Source organism: Mobula birostris, chromosome 27 (assembly GCF_030028105.1).
Source record: "Mobula birostris isolate sMobBir1 chromosome 27, sMobBir1.hap1, whole genome shotgun sequence".
Taxonomy (NCBI): Eukaryota; Metazoa; Chordata; class Chondrichthyes; order Myliobatiformes; family Myliobatidae; genus Mobula; species Mobula birostris.
The window spans coordinates 23,291,539-23,310,329 of NC_092396.1; the positions used below are offsets into that span (position 1 = coordinate 23,291,539).

Here is an 18,791-nt window from a genome sequence, read left to right on the forward strand (position 1 = left end):
CCTGTACTCAGCCTCATCTCCCTTGCTAATGCATCCAACTATGGCAGAGTCATCCAAAAACTTCTGAAGACGACAAGACTCTGTGCAGTAGTTGAAGTCCGAGGTGTAAATGGTGAAGAGAAAGGGAGACAAGACAGTCCCCTGTGGAGCCCCAGTGCTGCTGATCACTCTATCGGACACACAGTGTTGCAAGCACACGTACTGTGGTCTGCCAGTCAGGTAATCAAGAATCCATGACACCAGGGGAGCATCCACCTGCATCGCTGTCAGCTTCTCCCCCAGCAGAGCAGGGCGGATGGTGTTGAACGCACTGGAGAAGTCAAAAAACATGACCCTCACAGTGCTCGCTGGCTTGTCCAGGTGGGCGTAGACACGGTTCAGCAGGTAGACGATGGCATCCTCAATTCCTAGTCGGGGCTGGTAGGCGAACTGGAGGGGATCTAAGTGTGGCCTGACCATAGGCCGGAGCAGCTCCAGAACAAGTCTCTCCAGGGTCTTCATGATGTGGGAGGTCAATGCCACCGGTCTGTAGTTATTGAGGCCGCTGGGGTGCGGCGTCTTCGGCACAGGGACGAGGCAGGACGTCTTCCACAGTACAGGAACCCTCCGGAGCCTCAGGCTCAGGTTGAATACATGGCGAAATACTCCACATAGCTGAGGGGCACAGGCTTTGAGCACGCTGGTACTGACACCATCCGGTCCTGCAGCCTTGCTTGGGTTGAGACGTTTCAGCTGTCTTCTCACCTGTTCAGCTGTGAAGGCCACCGTGGTGGTTTTGTGTGGGGAAGGGGTATTGTCATGAGAGCAGGGTGGGGGACTGTGAGGAGGGGTAGGAGGGGAGAGTGGAATATGTGTTGGTTGGGGTCCGACAACAGATGGCTTGTGGGGGATAGGCAGGGGCCACAATAGCAGATTTTGTCTTCCTCCACACAATGTTGGAGGAACTCACCAGGCCAGGCAGCATCTATGGAAAAGAATACAGTTGAGGTTTTGGGCTGAGACCCTTCAGCAGGCCCGAAACATAATCTGTACTCTTTTCCATAGATGCTGCCTGGCCTGCTGAGTTCCTCCAGCATTTTGTGTATGTTGCTTGGATTTCCAACATCTGCAGATTTTCTCTTGTCTGTCTTCCACCACCTCTCCAAGTACGGTTATGACACTTAACTCTACTCCACAGCATCATCAGAGATTAGGGCTGAGAGGAAAATTGGATCAGCCATGATGAAATGGCAGAGCAGACTCGATGGACCACATGGCCTAATTCTGCTCCTATATCTTGTGGTCTTACAACAGCACCTCGTATGGCATCGCAATAGCATATTCCTTTATTTAACATCTTGAATTCTTAGTAAACGTTTGGTGGATGTTAATGCAAGACATCCAGCCTTCCTTGGTGATTTAATGGTATGGCTGCCCACAAAAATGTCTGGTTAGCGGATGTGATCCAAGATATCAGTGTGTGATGCTGGGGGAAAGGGTGAGCATTGTCTGGAGGTGGTTAGAGTCTGTTTTACAGGAATGGGAGGGCAGCTGGGGATTTAATAATGTGGTTGTTCTGTTAGTAATGCCTTTTGAAAACTGGTGGAAAATTGTTAATAACTATTACTTGTGGCAATAATTTTTCACTTGTCATTGCAATCTATCAAAATCCTGTTTGAATTTAGCATGTACCTTTTAATTATTAGAATTGTGATTACAGTAAGATTGTAGCAAGTGTTACTTCTGGCCTTGTGATAGAGCTGTTTTGTTTTAATGTCTCATCCAGGAAAAATATCACAGTTAATGTCATTCTCTTTGATTACTGCTGAATATCAATGCACAACATTATTAGGGTGCGTGTACTGTTTATGAGCTGAAGCAAGCTAATAAAGATTTTTTGTAGTCATTGAATGTTCATCCGCTAGCAAGCTTTCTTCAGGAAAAAAATATAATGGAAGTTGAAATGTAAATAGCTATCCAGGGGGTAGTTGAATCAAACTTAAACTGATCTGTGTCGGCAAAGGAATTGCAAATTAAGTAAGAACAGACTTTGTGTCGTCTAATATATATATATTTTGCATATTTTACAAGGAACGAAGCTAGTCTGTAAAAGCTGAAAATTGCTGTACCCTGTGGAAGAATTTTTTTTGTATTAGAGTAAATTTGAGGGTGGTGGGGGGAAGGGGAGGGATTGGCAAAACATAATGTTTGACAAAATGCCACTATCATGTTGAAGAATATTATTCATTTAAGATGTGCTGTAATCTGCCAGCATTTTCTCCAGTGTTTAATGCATAACAGATTGTAACAAATCTCTGCAAACTTGCATTCATTTTATGCCTTATTCTTCAAACAACAGTTGTATAAATGAAGTGTTCATAAAATGTTAGATTGATCTTTTAGGCCCATTATTTTACTAACTTAAAATAGAGGCACGGTGAAGCATTGTCAGCATATTACACCACATTGGGTTGTAATTTTTTTGTACCATAATTTTATGTATGTATGTGTGCCATTGCCTGCATAGATATGCATGAGTTAGAACTGTTATGTTTTTAAAGTTAATTTATTCTCTGCTTATCGATATGACTAGCAAGACCAGTTTTGTGCACTGTTCCTGGTTGCCTGTGAAAATGTGATGATCAACTATATTCTTGAACTCGTACAGCTTGTATAGTAAACTTCTACACACTGTTAGATGAGGATCCAGGATTTTAAATAAGCTGAAGTCATAATAGTATGATTTGTCAGTGTTCCTTCCTTTCTTAGTTATATCTTCACACTCTGAAAGTAATTTCCAAGTCATTGCATTGAATCCTTGGCTATATCAGGCTGTGATGCAGACAGTCAATGTACTCTCCACCACACATCTATAGAAGTTTGTCATAGTTTTAGATGTCATGCCAAGTCTTTGCAAATTCCTGAAGAAATAGAGGCACTGCCATGCTTTCTTCGTAATTGCACTTGCATGCTGGGCCCAGGACAGGTTCTCCAAAATGATAACACCGGGGAATCTAAAGCTTCTGACCCTCTCCACCTCTGATCCTCTGAGATGACTGACTGGCTCATGGACCTCTGGTTTCCTCCTCCTGAAGTCAATAATCAGCTCTACTTCCTTATCAGCTACTGAAGCTTCAGCGTGACATGTAAAACTTTGGCTAACTACTATAGATGTGTGGTGGAGAGTATATTGATTGGCAGCATCACAGCCTGGTATGGAAACACCAATGCCCTTGAATAGAAAATCCTTCAAAAGGTAGTGGATATGGCCCAGTCCATCATAGGTAAAGCACTCCTCATCATTGAGCAAATCTGCATGAGGTGTCACAGGAAAGCAGTATCCATCATCTGGAACCCCCACCACCCAGATCATGCGCTCTCCTCACTGCTGCCATCAGGAAGAAGATGCAAGAGCCTCGGGATGTAAAGAGCTGGGAAGTTGATTGGTGAAAGAGATGCAGGCTGGAGAAGGGGTAATCTAATAGGAGAGGACAGAAGGCCATGGAAGAAAGAAAAAGGGGAGGAGGGCCAGAGGGAAATGATGGGCAGGCAAGGAGGTAAGGTGGAAAAGGGGATGGGGAATGGTGAAGGGGAGGGGCATGACTAGAAATTTGAGAAATCGATGTTCATGCCATCAGGTTGGAGGCTGTCCAGACAGACTATAAGGTGTTGTTCCTCCAACCTGAGTATTGCTTCATCGTGACAGTAGAGAAGGTCATGGATTGACATATTGGAGTGGGAATGGGAAGAGGAATTAAAATGGGGACCACTGGGACATGGCGCTTCTACTGGTCGTGCTCAGCAAAGCGGTCTCCCAATCCATATCAGGTCTTGTCGATATACCAGAGGCCTTACCAGGCACAGTATTTGACCCCAACAGACTCACAGGTGAAGTGTCATCTCACCTGGAAGGTCTGTTTGGGACCTGATTGGTAGTGAGGGAGGAGATGTAGGGGCAGGAGTAGCATTTGTTCCGCTTGCAAGGATAAGTGCCAGGAGGGAAATCAGTGGGAAGGGATGAATGGACAAGAGAGTCACGTAGGCAGCAATCCCTGTGGAAAGCAGAAAATGGTGAGGGAAAGATGTACTTGGTGGTGGGATCCTGGTGGAGATGGCAGGCCCCAAATGGTCCTTCCAGGTGAGGCGGCACTTCACCTGTGACTCTGTTGGGGTCATATACTATGTCTGGTGCTCCCTGTGGGCTCCTGTATATTGGTGAGACCCTCCAACCTGATGGCATAAACATCGATTTCTTGAGCTTCCAGTAATGCCGCCCCACTCACTGTTCCCCTTTTTCCACTCTCACCTTATCTCCTTGCCTGCCCATCGCCTCCCTCTGGTGCTGCTCCTCTTTCTTTCTTCCATGGCCTTCTCTCCTCTCCTATTAGATTCCCCCTTCTCCAGCCCCGTATCTCTGTCACCAATCAACCTCACAGCTCTTTATTTCACACCTCCCCCTCCCAGTTTCACCTATCACTGGTTGTTTCTCCCTCTCCTCCCCTCCCCCCTCCTTTTTAATTTACTCCTCATCTTTTTTTCTCCTGGCCTGTTGAGTTCCTCCAGCATTTTGTGTGTATTGCTTGGATTTCCAGCATCTGCAGATTTTTGTTGTTTACAATCTACAGTTCCATTAGAAGGGCAAAACATCTTTAAACACAAATTGCAAGCTTTATTGATCAAAAATTGACATAGTTACCGAGATCAGAGTGATGACCGCTTTAAACCATGTTTAAGGACTTGAATGGGTGGTGAGGTTTGGGACTTTGGCGGCTGCAGGCATTGAAAAAAGGCCTTAAATAGACAATATACACGAACGTCTGCAGATGCTGGAAATCTTGAGCAACATACAAAGTACTGGAAGAACTCAACAAGTCAGGAAGCATCAATGGAGGGGAATAAACAAGGTGACGAAGGTCAGTCCAGATGAAGGGTCTCAGCCCGAAGCGTCAACTGTTTATTCCCTCCATAGACGCTGTCTTGACTTGTTGAGTTCCTACAGCACCTAGTTGTTTGAGGCAAAGCTTTTAAATTGACAATTAATCGAGATCTCAAATGCAATTTTTTTTCCTGAATCTAGTTTGCTTTATTAAATATAAAGGAAGAAAGTTCATTGAGAGAGTTGCATTTAACAAGTTTAAGTGAAACTCAGATCAGTGCATTAGATATACTTGTCATTGACGGCTTCTGATAATAATTGATTTTGATTTTTAATTTCTGAACTCTTCTCATTTCCATTACAAGCACCACATTGGTCTGGTTATGTTATTGACGGAATGCTACACATAAAAGGCTGTTTATCTCCCATAAGCTAACGTCCACATTCATTTTGATATGTGTCAATGCAACTTTTGTAGCTATTTTTATATTAAAGCAATGGTGTTTGCACTTTTTTGGCAACTTTTATATTGGCTATCTTGTGAAAGGTCAGTGAGCCTTTCAGATATCCTGATGACATTAATTAAATGTAATGGTGTACACTTCAAAATTTAACTAGTAGTGTGTTCATTCATAAAAGTCCATTAAATCTTAGGATTCAGTTTAGAAGCTTTCCTTTAGATTCAGATTCACTACCAAAAGCTGAACTAGCTTACCCTATGAACTAGATGGTATTTTGTCTGATGGCCAAATAAATTAGTGAGACTAGCAATCAAACAAAGACCCCTGGTTCCTGTACTCCAATTTACTGGAATATATCACATCATCAAATTGAAGGGTATTCACTTCATCCGATTCTAGTTCTGTATACAAATTCACAGACATGTTTGTGTAACTTTAAAAAGGTAAATGAGCTTATTATCAAGTATGTAATTTATGTTCACAAGCTTTGTTCCTTTTCAAATTGCAAGATAACACAGATGTCTTAATTGCACTAAACCTCCATGTAAAATTGACCTTTGAAAACTGTCAGCCTTTGATTGGTTTCATGCCCCTAACAGCCTTTAATTGACTGCTTTTAAGATGCGTGACTGCTGAGATGTATTTATAAATTTCTTTGAAGATTTTCCAAAAAAAAAACTAAAAGTACAGTTCTTCAAAACATTTTTTTGGTGTGAGACATTCGCGTGATTGAATACAGCATCTGTTTATATGTATTATAGCCATTAAATGTGGGCTCTAAACGGACTCACCAGTTAAATGTAATAGAATGGAATGCTTCTGCCCTTACAAATATTTACAAAAATCTATGAGGCATGTTCCCATTCAAGGACAAAGGACATTTCAATTATGGAGGCAATCCAGTTAACACTTGTACATTATAATGAACACGTCAAAGTATTATCAATGTATCACTTCAGAATGATCTTGTATGTACTAAGCCACATGCATTATCTGTAACCTTCATAATCAGCCATTAGTACTCAGTGTACCATGGATAAAAAACATTGTCACATACTGCATTATTTTAATAACAACTGTAAAATTAAATTCTTGAGCATTTGTGATGTTGGAGAATATAACCATGTTTCATGTGATGATTCCCACTTGAAGCATACAATTGTCCTCCGTTTGGATGCTGAATTGCCTGCTTTGCATTTATTTGATTATATTTATTAATATTATTGAGTTCAAAAACAACAAACAAATCTTTCTTTGAAACTCCTGGTAAACAAATAATTCTGAAAGTGGGACATGGAAATGTGCTGAACTTATGCACTTGGCTAATCAAAATGAGGTTTAAAATAATATTTAAGAAGATTTTGTGCTCTCACTGAAGCTCTGAAATCAACATGTCATTTCTAAATTTCTCTGGCAGATATTTTGAAGGAGGAGTTTCTTCTGTCTACCTCTGGGACTTGGACCATGGATTTGCTGGTGTGATACTGATCAAGAAAGCTGGTGATGGATCAAAAAAGATCAAGGGCTGCTGGGACTCCATTCATGTCGTGGAAGTTCAGGTGGAGTCTTGTTGGGAATTTCTAGGGTGCTGCTTAATACTGAATTTGTGTGCAAAGTTGGCTTACAGGTACAACAGGTTGTTAAGAGGGCAAACAGAATGTTGGCCTTCATTGCTAGAGGGATTGAATTCAAGAGCAGGGAGGTCATGCTGCAACTATACAGGGTACTAGTGAGGCCGCACCTGGAGTACTGTGTGCAGTTCTGGTCTCCATACTTGAGGAAGGATATACTGGCTTTGGAGGCAGTGCTGAAGAGGTTCACCAGGTTGATTCCAGGGGTGAAGGGGTTAACCTATGAGGAGAGTTTAAATTGCCTGGGACTATACTCTCTGGAGTTCAGAAGAATGAGAGGGGATCTTATAGAAACATACAAAATTTTGAAAGGGATAGATAAGATAGAAGTAGGAAAGTTGTTTCCATTGGTAGGTGAGACTAAAACTAGGGGACATAGCCTCAAGATTCAGGGGAGAAGATTTAGGATGGAGGTGAGGAGAAACTCTTTTTCCCAGAGAGTGGTGAATCTGTGGAATTCTCTGCCCAGGGAAGCAGTTGAGGCTTCCTCACTAAATATATTTAAGAAACAGTTAGATAGGTTTTTACATAGTAAGAGAATTAAGGGTTATGGGGGAAAAGGCAGGTAGATGGAGCTGAATTTACGGACAGATCAGCCAGATCTTATTGAATGGCGGGGCAGGCTTGATGAGCTGGATGGCCTACTCCTGCTCCTATTTCTTATGTTCTTAAGTTCTTATGTAAAATATTTTAAGATATCTCACTGCATTGCTGCAAACTCAAAAATGCTCTATAATTCAAGGCTCCAAATGTGTTTACTTATAGAGTCATAGAGCACTGCAGCACAGAAACAGGGCCTTTGGCTCACACTGTCCATACCAAACTGCTATTCTGCCTAGTTCCATCGACTCGTACATGGGCCATTGCTTTCCATACCCTCCCAATTGTATACTTGGCCAAATTTCTCAATATTGCAATGGAACCTGTATCCACTACTCCTGCTGTCAGCTCGTTCCACATTTACACAAGCATCTGAGTGAAGAATTTCTCCCTCAGGTTCCTCTTAACCACTTCACCTTTCACCCTTAACCTGTGACCTCTAGTTCTAGTCTTTTCCAACTAATTTTCTTACTTCTAGTGATTTAATTCGAGTACGCTTGCAACCCTGGGTGTTCAAGACACGCCAGAACAGTGAAATCGTGTAAGAATTAAACAATATTATTATTGATTTTGACATGCTGTCACTGGTGTAACATGGTGATGTCATGTCAAAACAATGCTAAACCTCAAAAACAATATATCAGTCATCCAATGCTTTGAGATCTTCTGTACAAATGAAGAACAATTTTCTCCCCTTTTGGAACATGATCAAAATCCTTCCACTTCATCATTTTCTGGTCTCCCATTGGGCAGAAGATACAAAAGTTTCAGTCCCACTGGACTTCAAGGACAACTTCAGTCCCACTGTTTTAGGACTCTTGAACTGACTTCTTAAACGTGATGAATTCTTGATTCCTCCAGCTACCATCTCATACCCCTTGCACTTTGTCTATTTTCACTGCACTTTCTCTGTGACTGTGACACTACATTCTGCATTCTGTTATTACTCTTCCTTTTGTAATATCTCAATGCACTTGTGCATGGAATGATGTGTCAGGGTGCCAGACAAACAAGCTTCTCACCATATCTTAGTGCACGTTATAGCTGCCATCTAATTTTCATCACTCTGCTATAACACATTTTGTTTTTGAAGTGTCACTAACTCAATGATGTAATAACATCTTATTGAAAAAAAGAGTCAGTACTTTGTGTACACTGATCGTTTGTGGATCTGTGAAATGTATTGTTCCAGTAGCGCTCCAAATGGCAGTTCATGGTTATTGAAAATGCATAGCTAGAGTTCTGTTCACTGCCTGGACATTATGATTTTTTTTTAAAAAGTCGTACCAAAAAATTCATGGAAACCTATCCAAAGTTGGATACTTCACTTTGTAAAATATTATTAAGTGGTCATTTTCCTAATTAGGAATCCATACAAACGAAAAATCATAATATTTACATAAATAAATTTTATAATGAAGTTCACACCTGCAATGGATTTGTTATCTTTGCACACCATCATAATTAATTGTGGGTAATAGCAACACGGAGTCCCAATGTATCTAGTTCAGGGGTTCTCAACCTTTTTTGTGCCATGGGCCAATAACATTAAACAAGATGTCCATGGACCCCAGATTGGGAACCCTAATTTATTTCCTTTAAAACTTTTCAAGATAAGGTTACTGATCTGCAGCTATCTTTAGAAGAAGTGTAGGGTAAAATATGCAAAAAATAGCTTTATGATAATACAGAAACAGTGAACTGACACACAATTCCCATGGAATGATTTATGTTGCATAGAAATAGAAGTACTATTCAGCTCTTCAAGCCTGTGCAATTAAATTATGGTTGATCTGTACCTTGGCTCCGCCTTTGTGTCATTAATCCATGTCCTTTGTTCCTCTAATTTGGATTTTATTTTTAGATTAACTTTGCACCCACTCTTTTGCAAAGAGTGTTTTAAATTTCTAATACCTAGATGTGGGGAAAAATTGCAATTTCATTCTCAATTTGTGTGGCTTTAATTTTAACATTTTGTAGTTTTTTTTTTCTCGAGGTTGTTTCTTTGTATCTCTAATGCTAGGTTTTTCTTTCATTTTAAATACCTAGACCATCATTCAAGGGAATACAAACTAGGTTTATACAACCTGCCTTGCAGATTAATCCTTTAAGTCTTTGCAGCAGTGTGGTGTTTCAGTGCATCTTTCCTGAATTTAGTCCATAAACTGAATATGTATTCTATTTAAGATTTATCCACAATTTATTGATATAAATCAACCTCCAAGGTAACATCCAATATTTGTAGTATTCTTCTTGTTATCTTTAGAACTTGTCCACCAATTTATAGTTATCTGTGTACCTCCTATTTTCCTATAGTTACAAATTTCTCCCAATGAACTTCTACTTTTCTTTCTTTGATACTCTTCAATTTGTCAGTACTACCCAGTCAAGTAGCTTCATTGTCACTTTGTAACTGAATTATTCCAGCTGTACAATTTACAGTGTTTCCTAACTTGAGTTATTTCCTGATTTGGATGCACCATTCACTTCCTGCAAGTCAAATGTAATTTCTGTATGATTGGGTAAGATGCAAGCAAAGTTAGTGAAAGGTTATTGGCACGTTTCTTAATTTCATTGATGTACCAATATACAACTTTATATTTCACTTTATATCATATAGCATAACCATAGACATTTAGACATAATGGAGAAGACAAATTCTTTGCTAGAACAGTTAAAACCCAACTTGATTTCTTCTAGAACAAGTATGACTCTCTGCTTTTTCTCATTTTCATCTTCGATGGTACAGTTGTCACTCATTCTGCAGCAAAGCATCATGCACTCTGAACAATTTTCAAAATGTGTATGTATGAATAAAACTAGATTTTTTTGTTTTGTATTTTTGAATGATTTTGTAATCCATTTTCTAGGAGAAATCAAGTGGACGTACTGCTCACTACAAGCTGACCTCCACAGTTATGCTTTGGCTACAAACAAACAAGACTGGCTCTGGCACTATGAACCTTGGTGGCAGTCTGACCAGACAGGTATTGTGATACGCTTGTGTTTATAGAATAACATTTCTACTGTTCTAAACAAAAACGTCTATGGTTCCAAGAGCAGGTCTAAAGCTTGGTGATCTTGTAGTGAGTGATTGATCTCCTGACAGCCCAAAGCCATCTGTGGGGCACGAGTCAAGAATGGAGTGGACCAGTCTCCTTTTGCCTAAGTTAATGTAGCTCCAAAATTTCTCAAGAAGGTTGACCCAACCAGCCTACTTGATTGACACCCCATTAACCACCTCCACATCGCTTCACTGACATTCACTTGAAATGTGCACCATGTACGAAATGCAAGGACGTCCCTTTAGAACACAGATGAGGAGGAACTTATTTAGCTGGAAAGTGGTGGATACTGTATGTAGAATTCATTGTAGGAGAGTGGAATTGAGAGAGATGATAAATCAGCCATGATGGAATATCAGCGTAGACTCAATGGGTTAGTTCTGCTCCTATGTATTATGGTCTTATGCACAAATTTGCTTTGGCTACCATAACAGAATCTCCTTTACCATTAAGAAGGGCAAGTGTAAAAGGTACATAGAAAAACAACATGCAGATTCCCCGCCAAACCACACACCATCTTGATTTTGACTAGGGAGTCAAAGAGCTATGTGTGATTCTGTGAGACTTCAAAGTGAGTGAATACATTTTGTGGAAATATAACTCTTTGATGGTCAATGGCAGCTTTGTTATCAAAGTTGGAAACAGTGGTCACCCTACATTAATTGCCTATGTATGTTCAATCTACCACTTCTGCAGTCAGGATCTGTTGTGTCTGACTTGAAGAAGGAAGTTAATTGTATATAGAAGGAACACATAGCAATGTACGCAAGTATTATGTCGATAATTTACCATACTGCTAAATTGTTACATTAATGGGTCTAATCAGTGATTTTTCCTGCAAGGCTTAATTATTACTTTTCAATTAGGATGAGTGTCATTCACACTGATAAACAGTTACATTCTTTGAAGAGAGAATTTTCCCAGTCATAGCCAAGGTTATTCACTGTACCTCCTTGAGTGGCTGACTGACAGAGGTCAGGAATACAATGTCGAAAGTGGTTACACACTTCAGTTTACCTGCTTCAATGCCTTGAAGACCAGAAAAAGAAGTTCTTGAGTAGTCATGATGAGCAGCGAGATTCACAGAAACTTGAATCCATCTCCATTTAATGAAGTGCAGCCATTCAGCCCACTGTGCTCATGTTGACTCTTTGAAAGAGTTGAACAGTTAGTCCCTTTGCTACATACACATTTCCCTATTCAAATTGATTAAACTTTCACCACTCTTACAGCAGTAAAATTACAGATCATAGCATGTTGCACAAAAATTCTTGTTCCCACAACTGTCCTTGCTTCATTTGCGAGTGATTTTTATATCAAATCTTCTGATAGTTGACATTCTTGCGGGGGACACTTTGAAAGAATGAAGTGACCTTCATGCTTTTAAACACCACCAGTGAACATTCCTTCAGCCTTTCTAAGCCTAGGTGGAACCAGCTCAGTTTCATCCATCTTTTCCCTTAGCTAGAATCTTGAACTTTGGTTCTATTCTAATGCAACTTTGCTATCTCTCAAAATCTTTGATACCTTTCTTGAAGTCAGACGCAATGGATCCATCCCGTGCTTCATGCACTTCCCCAATCCCCCTTCAATCATTTCCAGTGCTAATCCCATGGCCACAGATTGAGCTACAGACTTTCTTAATGTGGTTGTCACAAAATGCATATAAATGTGCCAGAGAGTGCTAGTTCTCAGCTGGTGGTTCCTAAATCCCTATCCCTGGCCTTCTGACAGTTTGGTGCTTTTAAGTTTCTCTGATTAGAAATATTTAAAGGATTAAAATGATTAAAAATCACTTATTACATTCTTATAATAACATGTTGAAGTAATATGAATGTTAAATACAGGTTTTCCCTGCCATCCGAAGGTAGAGCGTTCCTATGAAACAGTTCATAAACCGAAATGTCGTAAAGCGAAGAAGCAATTACCATTTATTTATATGAGAAAATTTTGTGAGCGTTCGCAGACCCAAAAGTAACCTACCAAATCATGACAAATAACACATAAAAACCTGAATTAACAGTAACATATAGTAAAAGCAGGAATGATATGATAAATACACAGCCTATATAAAGTAGAAATACTTCTCTATGATTGCCTGCACAGATCTCCGTAGCGAAAATCTCACGCAAGCGCTCTTGGCAGAAAATTACACACAAGCGCTGTTGGCATAAACGCGCTCTCCAGTAACCTTTAAGCTATAAGGCTGCCAAATCTACCAAATAACACGTAAAAATACACAGCCTATATAAAGTAGAAATAATATATGTACAGTGTAGTATCACTTACCGGAATCGGGAAGACAGCTTGCCGAGCAAATTGATGGTGGTGTGTTAGACTGAGTCGTCGCGGGCTGGGTGGTGCAGTGGCCCCCACCCTCCGGGCCGCCAACCCGATACATTGCCGCGAAGAACGCAGCAGTAGCCAGGAGGCACACAGCACATCTTTAAGAAAAAAGCTGAAATAAACTTGCTAATTAATTAGGTGCCACCGACACGTAATTGTCGGTCCAGGTCAGTGCCGATTTCCGATTGCATTGCCTCTGATCTGGGCCAGCAATTACGTGTCGGTGGCACCTAATTAATTAGCATGTTTATTTCGGCTTTTTTCTTAAAGATGTGCTGTGTGCCTCCTGGCTACAGCTGCATTCTCCGCAAATGGGTACAGTATCTGTCTGGGACCCCGGTGTTGGGGTAGTGGGACACGGGGGTGTCATCTCATCGTCGATCAGGGCAGGCAGCTCATCTTCTCCTATGTCCTTGCTTTGTTCACCACGATTGAAACGCTTAATTATGTCTAGTTTTACGCTAAGTGTAACACCCTTATGAGCTCTTTTAGGCTTTTCCAATACCTCAGAACTCATCTTGCTAACGGCTGCTCACAGGCACATGTTTAAGCAGTGCCGTTCTGAATCCGGGGGAGAGCGGCTGCTTGGGACGCGCGCTGCCTTTCTTCGTAACAGTGAAAACACCTTCTGAAAGTGAAAACAGGGTACTAATGTAGGTCTTTCGTAACAGTGAGGTTTCGTAAAGCGAACGTTCGAAAAGCGGGGGACACCTGTACCTAAATTGTTACTGCAAAATAATGTTATGAAATAACTTAACAGTGCCTCTACATATTCCATCCAAGTCTAAAAACTGATTCAGATAATTGGGGCTGTTCTACATGTGTCACCAATGTGAGTGTAGCTGAGGGTTCAAATATTGATCATATACAGCCTTTTAGCTCAGTATAACCAGTTTCTGGACTCAGCAGCAGACACATTACCATCTGGCCTCTGTGATGTTCCCATCTTTGATACCAAGGTGCACAGGTGTGGGAGTCAGCAATGCACTGACCTGCAAAATGCACCTCATTTATAGCTCTCTAACAAAGCACCATTAAAAGGCAAGTACTTTTGGTCCAATGCTTATACCAGGCCAAACCAGTAATTTTCTGAAGATACAGGAAAATTTTATTTTTTTTTACAGTAGGTTTAATGAGCCAATAACCTTACCAGTAAGCTCCCGTATGGTTAAATGTTGTTTGTGAATTGTGTTTTTGGTAACTTACGATGAATTGACTGGAATCAGAGATTTTGGTAGTTTTAGTTTGTAAGATTGGAAACTAATTTTTTTATTAATTCAGTGATGCCCATACTTTCTGGTTACCTCTTTAACGTAAGAAAACTCTATTAAATATAATTGAATACTGAACAGTTAAATTTAAAAAATTTTTTTAAATGTAAGTAAAACCCTGAGTGGTGTGAATATTTGATAGAAATAAAGAATAAACACTCAATTCTTTTTTTCAAAAATGAAGCCAAGGAACATAATTACTGCCAAATTGTGAATCTTGCCAACAAAAACAGTGTTTAGTGAGAATAGATGTTTTTGTACTGCGTGCTGTCAGCCTTTTGGAGACTAGCTTTCCACTTAGGCACCTTGGCTTCTGCTTTTAATTTGTGTACAGAGTACATATAATGGATATGTAAGATGTATTAAGGTTGCCTTTAAGTATTACTGTAGAAGCTATGAAAGGTAATCATGTAATGAAGTAATGGGATAACACTGACTCAGCTTATCCTCCACCAGTACACATGGTTTAATTGTTATCAGGTTTCATCCCAGGGAGAGCGCTGGAGTTGCCTTTTTCTTGGGAAAGATCTCTTTTTGGTAATTGAGTAAATAACATGATGAAGCATCAGAAAAATTGTTTAGCCTTTCAGAGTTCAACACTCATTCCATTGAGAACCAACAGAAGGCAAATAAAAATCCATAGGGAGAGAAAAGATTAAATATGAAGGGGAGCAAGCCAAATATATCAAAGATGATATAAAAAGTTATTTCAAATATATAAAGAGTAAAAGAGGTGAGTGGATATTGGACTGCTGGAAAATGGCACTGGTAAGGTAGTAATGGGAGACAAAGAAATGGTGGGTGAACCTAATGAGTATTTTGTGTCAGCCTTCACTGTGGAAGACACTAGCAGTATGCCAGAAATTCAAGAACGTCAGGCAGATGTGACTGTAGCTGTTATTACTGAGGAGAATCTGCTTCAGAAGCTGAAAGTTACGAAGGTCGGTAAGTCACCTGAAGCAGATGCACCCCAGGATTCTGAAAGAGGCGTAGCTAAAGAGATTGTGGAGGCAGTAATAATGATCTTTCAAGAATCACTGAATTCTGGAATGGTTCTGGAAGACTGAAAAATTGCAAATGTCTCTCCACTCTTTAGGAAAGGAAGGAGGCAGAAGAAAGGAAATTATATGCCAGTTAGTCTGACTTCAGTGGTTGGGAAAATGTTGGAGTCCATTATTAAAGATAAGACTTTGGGGTACTTGGAGGCGCATGATATGTGTTATATATACTAATGTGCTTTACAGCCTAAAGAAACGTCTCATTTCTACATACATTATATGGTTATATACATTATATACAGCAGGGGTCCCCAACCTTTTTTGCACCGCGGACCTGTTTAGTATTGGCAATATTCTTGCGGACCAGCCAACCCGGGAAGGGGGGTGGGGGGGGGGTGGTGTTCAAGTAGGGTTAAACTCACCTCAACATGTCTTTTACAGTTAGGGTTGCCAGCTTTCTCACTCCCAAATAAGGGACAAAAGTAGCAGTCAAATCCTGGGACACTTTATCCCAGGAAAGACTACCATGACCATGAAGCCTTGCACGGGCACCTGTGTGCACGTGTGATGTGCGCATGTGCGTATGTGCCGATTTCCCCCACCCCACAAATCGGTTTTGCCTTCATCTTCCCGACTATACTGTACATACGTTATTTCTACTTTATATAGGCTGTGTATTTATCATATCATTCCTGCTTTTACTATATGTTAGTGTTATTTATTTTCGGTTTTATGTGTTATTTGGTATCATTTGTTAGGTTATTTTTTGGGTTTAGGAACACTCAAAGATTTTTCCCATATAAATTAATGGTAATTGCTTCTTCACTGTATGCCATTTCGGCACGAAAGGTTTCATAGGAATGCTCTACCTTAGCAGGGGAAATACAGGACAAGGGCGGTCCCGTATGGGACAAACCAATCTAGCCCAATATACGGGATCTTCTGGCAAATACAGGATATTTGGCAACCCTATGTTCAAGTTCAACAGTGCATGACAGGGAATGAGGAAAGGTGCAGTTGACTCATATCGTTTCCTCGCGGCCCGGTAGCTCATGCTTTGCGGCCTGGTACTGGTCCGCAGCCTGGTGGTTGGGGACCAGTGATATACAGTACAGTATGTAGTTAAATGTCAATAAACTTCACTTGACACTTGATAAGGTAGGCCAAAGTCAGCATGGCTTCCTCCAGGGGAACGCTTGCCCAACGTATCTGCTGGAATTCTTTGAGGAAGTAACAGGCAGGATAGACAAAGGAGAATTGGTGGATGTTGTGTACTTGGATTTTCAGAAGGCCTTTGACAAGGTGTTGCACTGGAGGCTGCCTAACAAGGTAAGAGCCCGTGGTAACATGGATAGAAGATTGGCTGATTGGCAGGAGGCAGAGAGTCAGAACAACGGGGGCCTACTCTGGCTGGTTGCCTGTGACAAGTGGTGTTCTGCAGGCTTCTGGTTTGGATCCACTGCTTTTCACATTATATGTCAGTGTTTCGGAATTGATGGCTTTGTGACCAAGTTTGAAGATGATATAAAGATTGGAGGGGCAGGTAATGTTGAGGAAGCAGGGAGTCTGCAGAAAGATTTGGACAGATTGGGAACATGGGCAAAGAAGTGGCAGTTGGAATGTAGTTTAGGGAAGTGTATAGTCATACACTGTAGTAGAAGGAGTAAGGTGTAGATTATTTTCTCTGGGTGGGAGTTTGTGTACTAAAGGTTAATGTACTGATTGAGTTGGTGCTGAGGAAGGCAAATGCAATGGTAGCATTCATTTTGAGAGGGCTAGAATTTAAGAGGAAGGATGTGATGCTGAGGCTTTAAAAGGCCTTGGTCAGAGTAGACTTGGGATATTCTGAGCAGTTTTGGGCCCCCTAAGAATAGATGTGCAGGTATTGGAGAGGGCGATTCACGGGAATGATTCCGGGAATGAAAGGGTTAATACATGGTGTGTTTGATGGTTCTGGGCCAGTACTCTCTAGAGTTTAGAAGAAGGGGGGTTCTCATTGAAACCTATCAAATATTGAAAAGTCTAGAGAGAGTGGGTGTGAAGAGGATGTTTTGTATAGTGGTTGAGTCTAGTACGAGAGGGCATGGGCTCAGAATAGAATAACATCCATTTGGAACAGAGATGAGAAGGAATTTCTTAGCCAGAGGTTGGTGAATCTGTGGAATTCATTGCCACAGACAGCTGTGGAGGCTGAAAATCTTGAGGGATATTTAAAGCAGAGGTTGTTAGGTTTGGGCATCAAAGGTTACAGGTAGAAGGCAGGAGAACAGGGTTGAGAGAATTAATAATGATGGACTGGCAGAGAAGACTTGATGGGCCGAGTGACCTGTTTCTGTCATGGTCTGAGGGGGACTGTGTCTGCTGCAGCATATGCACAATAAACTTGATTCTAGGCCAAAAAAACATGTAATGAAGCCTGGCCAGCAATGTAAACAGTGGCATCATTTACACCGTTATCAGAGAAAGTTGTCCTTCGACTCAGTAAGCTCTGTGCATGCACTTCTCATTTTATGACTTGCTGTCTAAAATGACTAATGTATGAGATCCATGGCATCTAGCAATATAGCTGTTTTCATCTGATTGGAGAACTCACAGCCAACAAGCAACCACTGATTTTAAGTTACTCCTTAACATTATAGTAAAGGAGAAATGATAAATGGATCAAACTGAAATCATAAAATTATTATTGTTTTATTTTGCACATATACTGAGGAATTGGGATTCATTATACAAAATGTGTTTCTCATGTTCATTGGTTTGGTAATTATGATTTATTGTTCAGTTAATTGCAGTTACATATGGAACATATATTCATCAGTTTTCATAGTGAGAATAGTATATGAGGTCTTAAAAAAAGTTCCTGTCAAATTGGTGATTCTGTATTGAACACATGTGAGAATACTGCATCAGTCCATTCTGCAGCTTCCAATTTCTGGATTTAACTGTCTATATGCAAGTGCCATGTGTTGTTGGATAGCAACAAGGTTGATTGTGTTGCTGTCACTATCGCTGCAAATTTTGGGCCAATAGTCATCTTTTGTTTATATTACTTATCAGAGGTGGAGGAGGTCAGCAACTTTAAATTCACTGGTGTTACTATGTCTGAGGACCTGTCCTGGGCCCAGCACACAAGTGCAATTACAAAGAAAGCACGGTGGCACCTCTGCTTCCTTTGGAGTTTACAAAGATGATGCATGCCACCCAAAACTTTTGACAAGTGAGGAGTGTATTGACTGGCTGCATCACAGCCTGCTATGGAAACACCAATGCCCTTGAATGGAAATCGCACAAAAAGTAGTGGGTATGGTCCAGTCCATCCCCACCGTTGAGTACATCTACACAAAATGCTGTCGCAGGAAAGGAGCATCCATCGTTAGAGGCCCCCAACACTCTTGCTGCTGCCATCAGGAAGAAGGTAACAGGAGTCTCAGGACTCACCACCACCAGGTTCAAGAACAGTTACTACCTCTCGACAATCAGGCTCTTGAATCAAAGGGGATAACTTCATTCAACTTGCTCATCATTGAAATGTTTCCGCAACCGATGGACCCACTTTCAAAGACT

At 40.8% G+C, this 18,791-nt stretch overlaps 1 protein-coding gene across 3 annotated transcripts in view; it reads left to right on the forward strand.

Moving 5' to 3' along the window:
* capzb (capping actin protein of muscle Z-line subunit beta) overlaps window positions 1–18,791 on the forward strand; it is a 114,261-nt gene that overhangs the window by 78,758 nt on the left and 16,712 nt on the right. For all 3 annotated transcript variants that reach the window (XM_072244768.1, XM_072244767.1, XM_072244769.1), the window contains 2 exons: window positions 6,734–6,875; window positions 10,418–10,534. In XM_072244768.1, coding sequence (XP_072100869.1) covers window positions 6,734–6,875; window positions 10,418–10,534 — 259 coding nt within the window. The remainder of the gene's footprint in view (window positions 1–6,733; window positions 6,876–10,417; window positions 10,535–18,791) is intronic.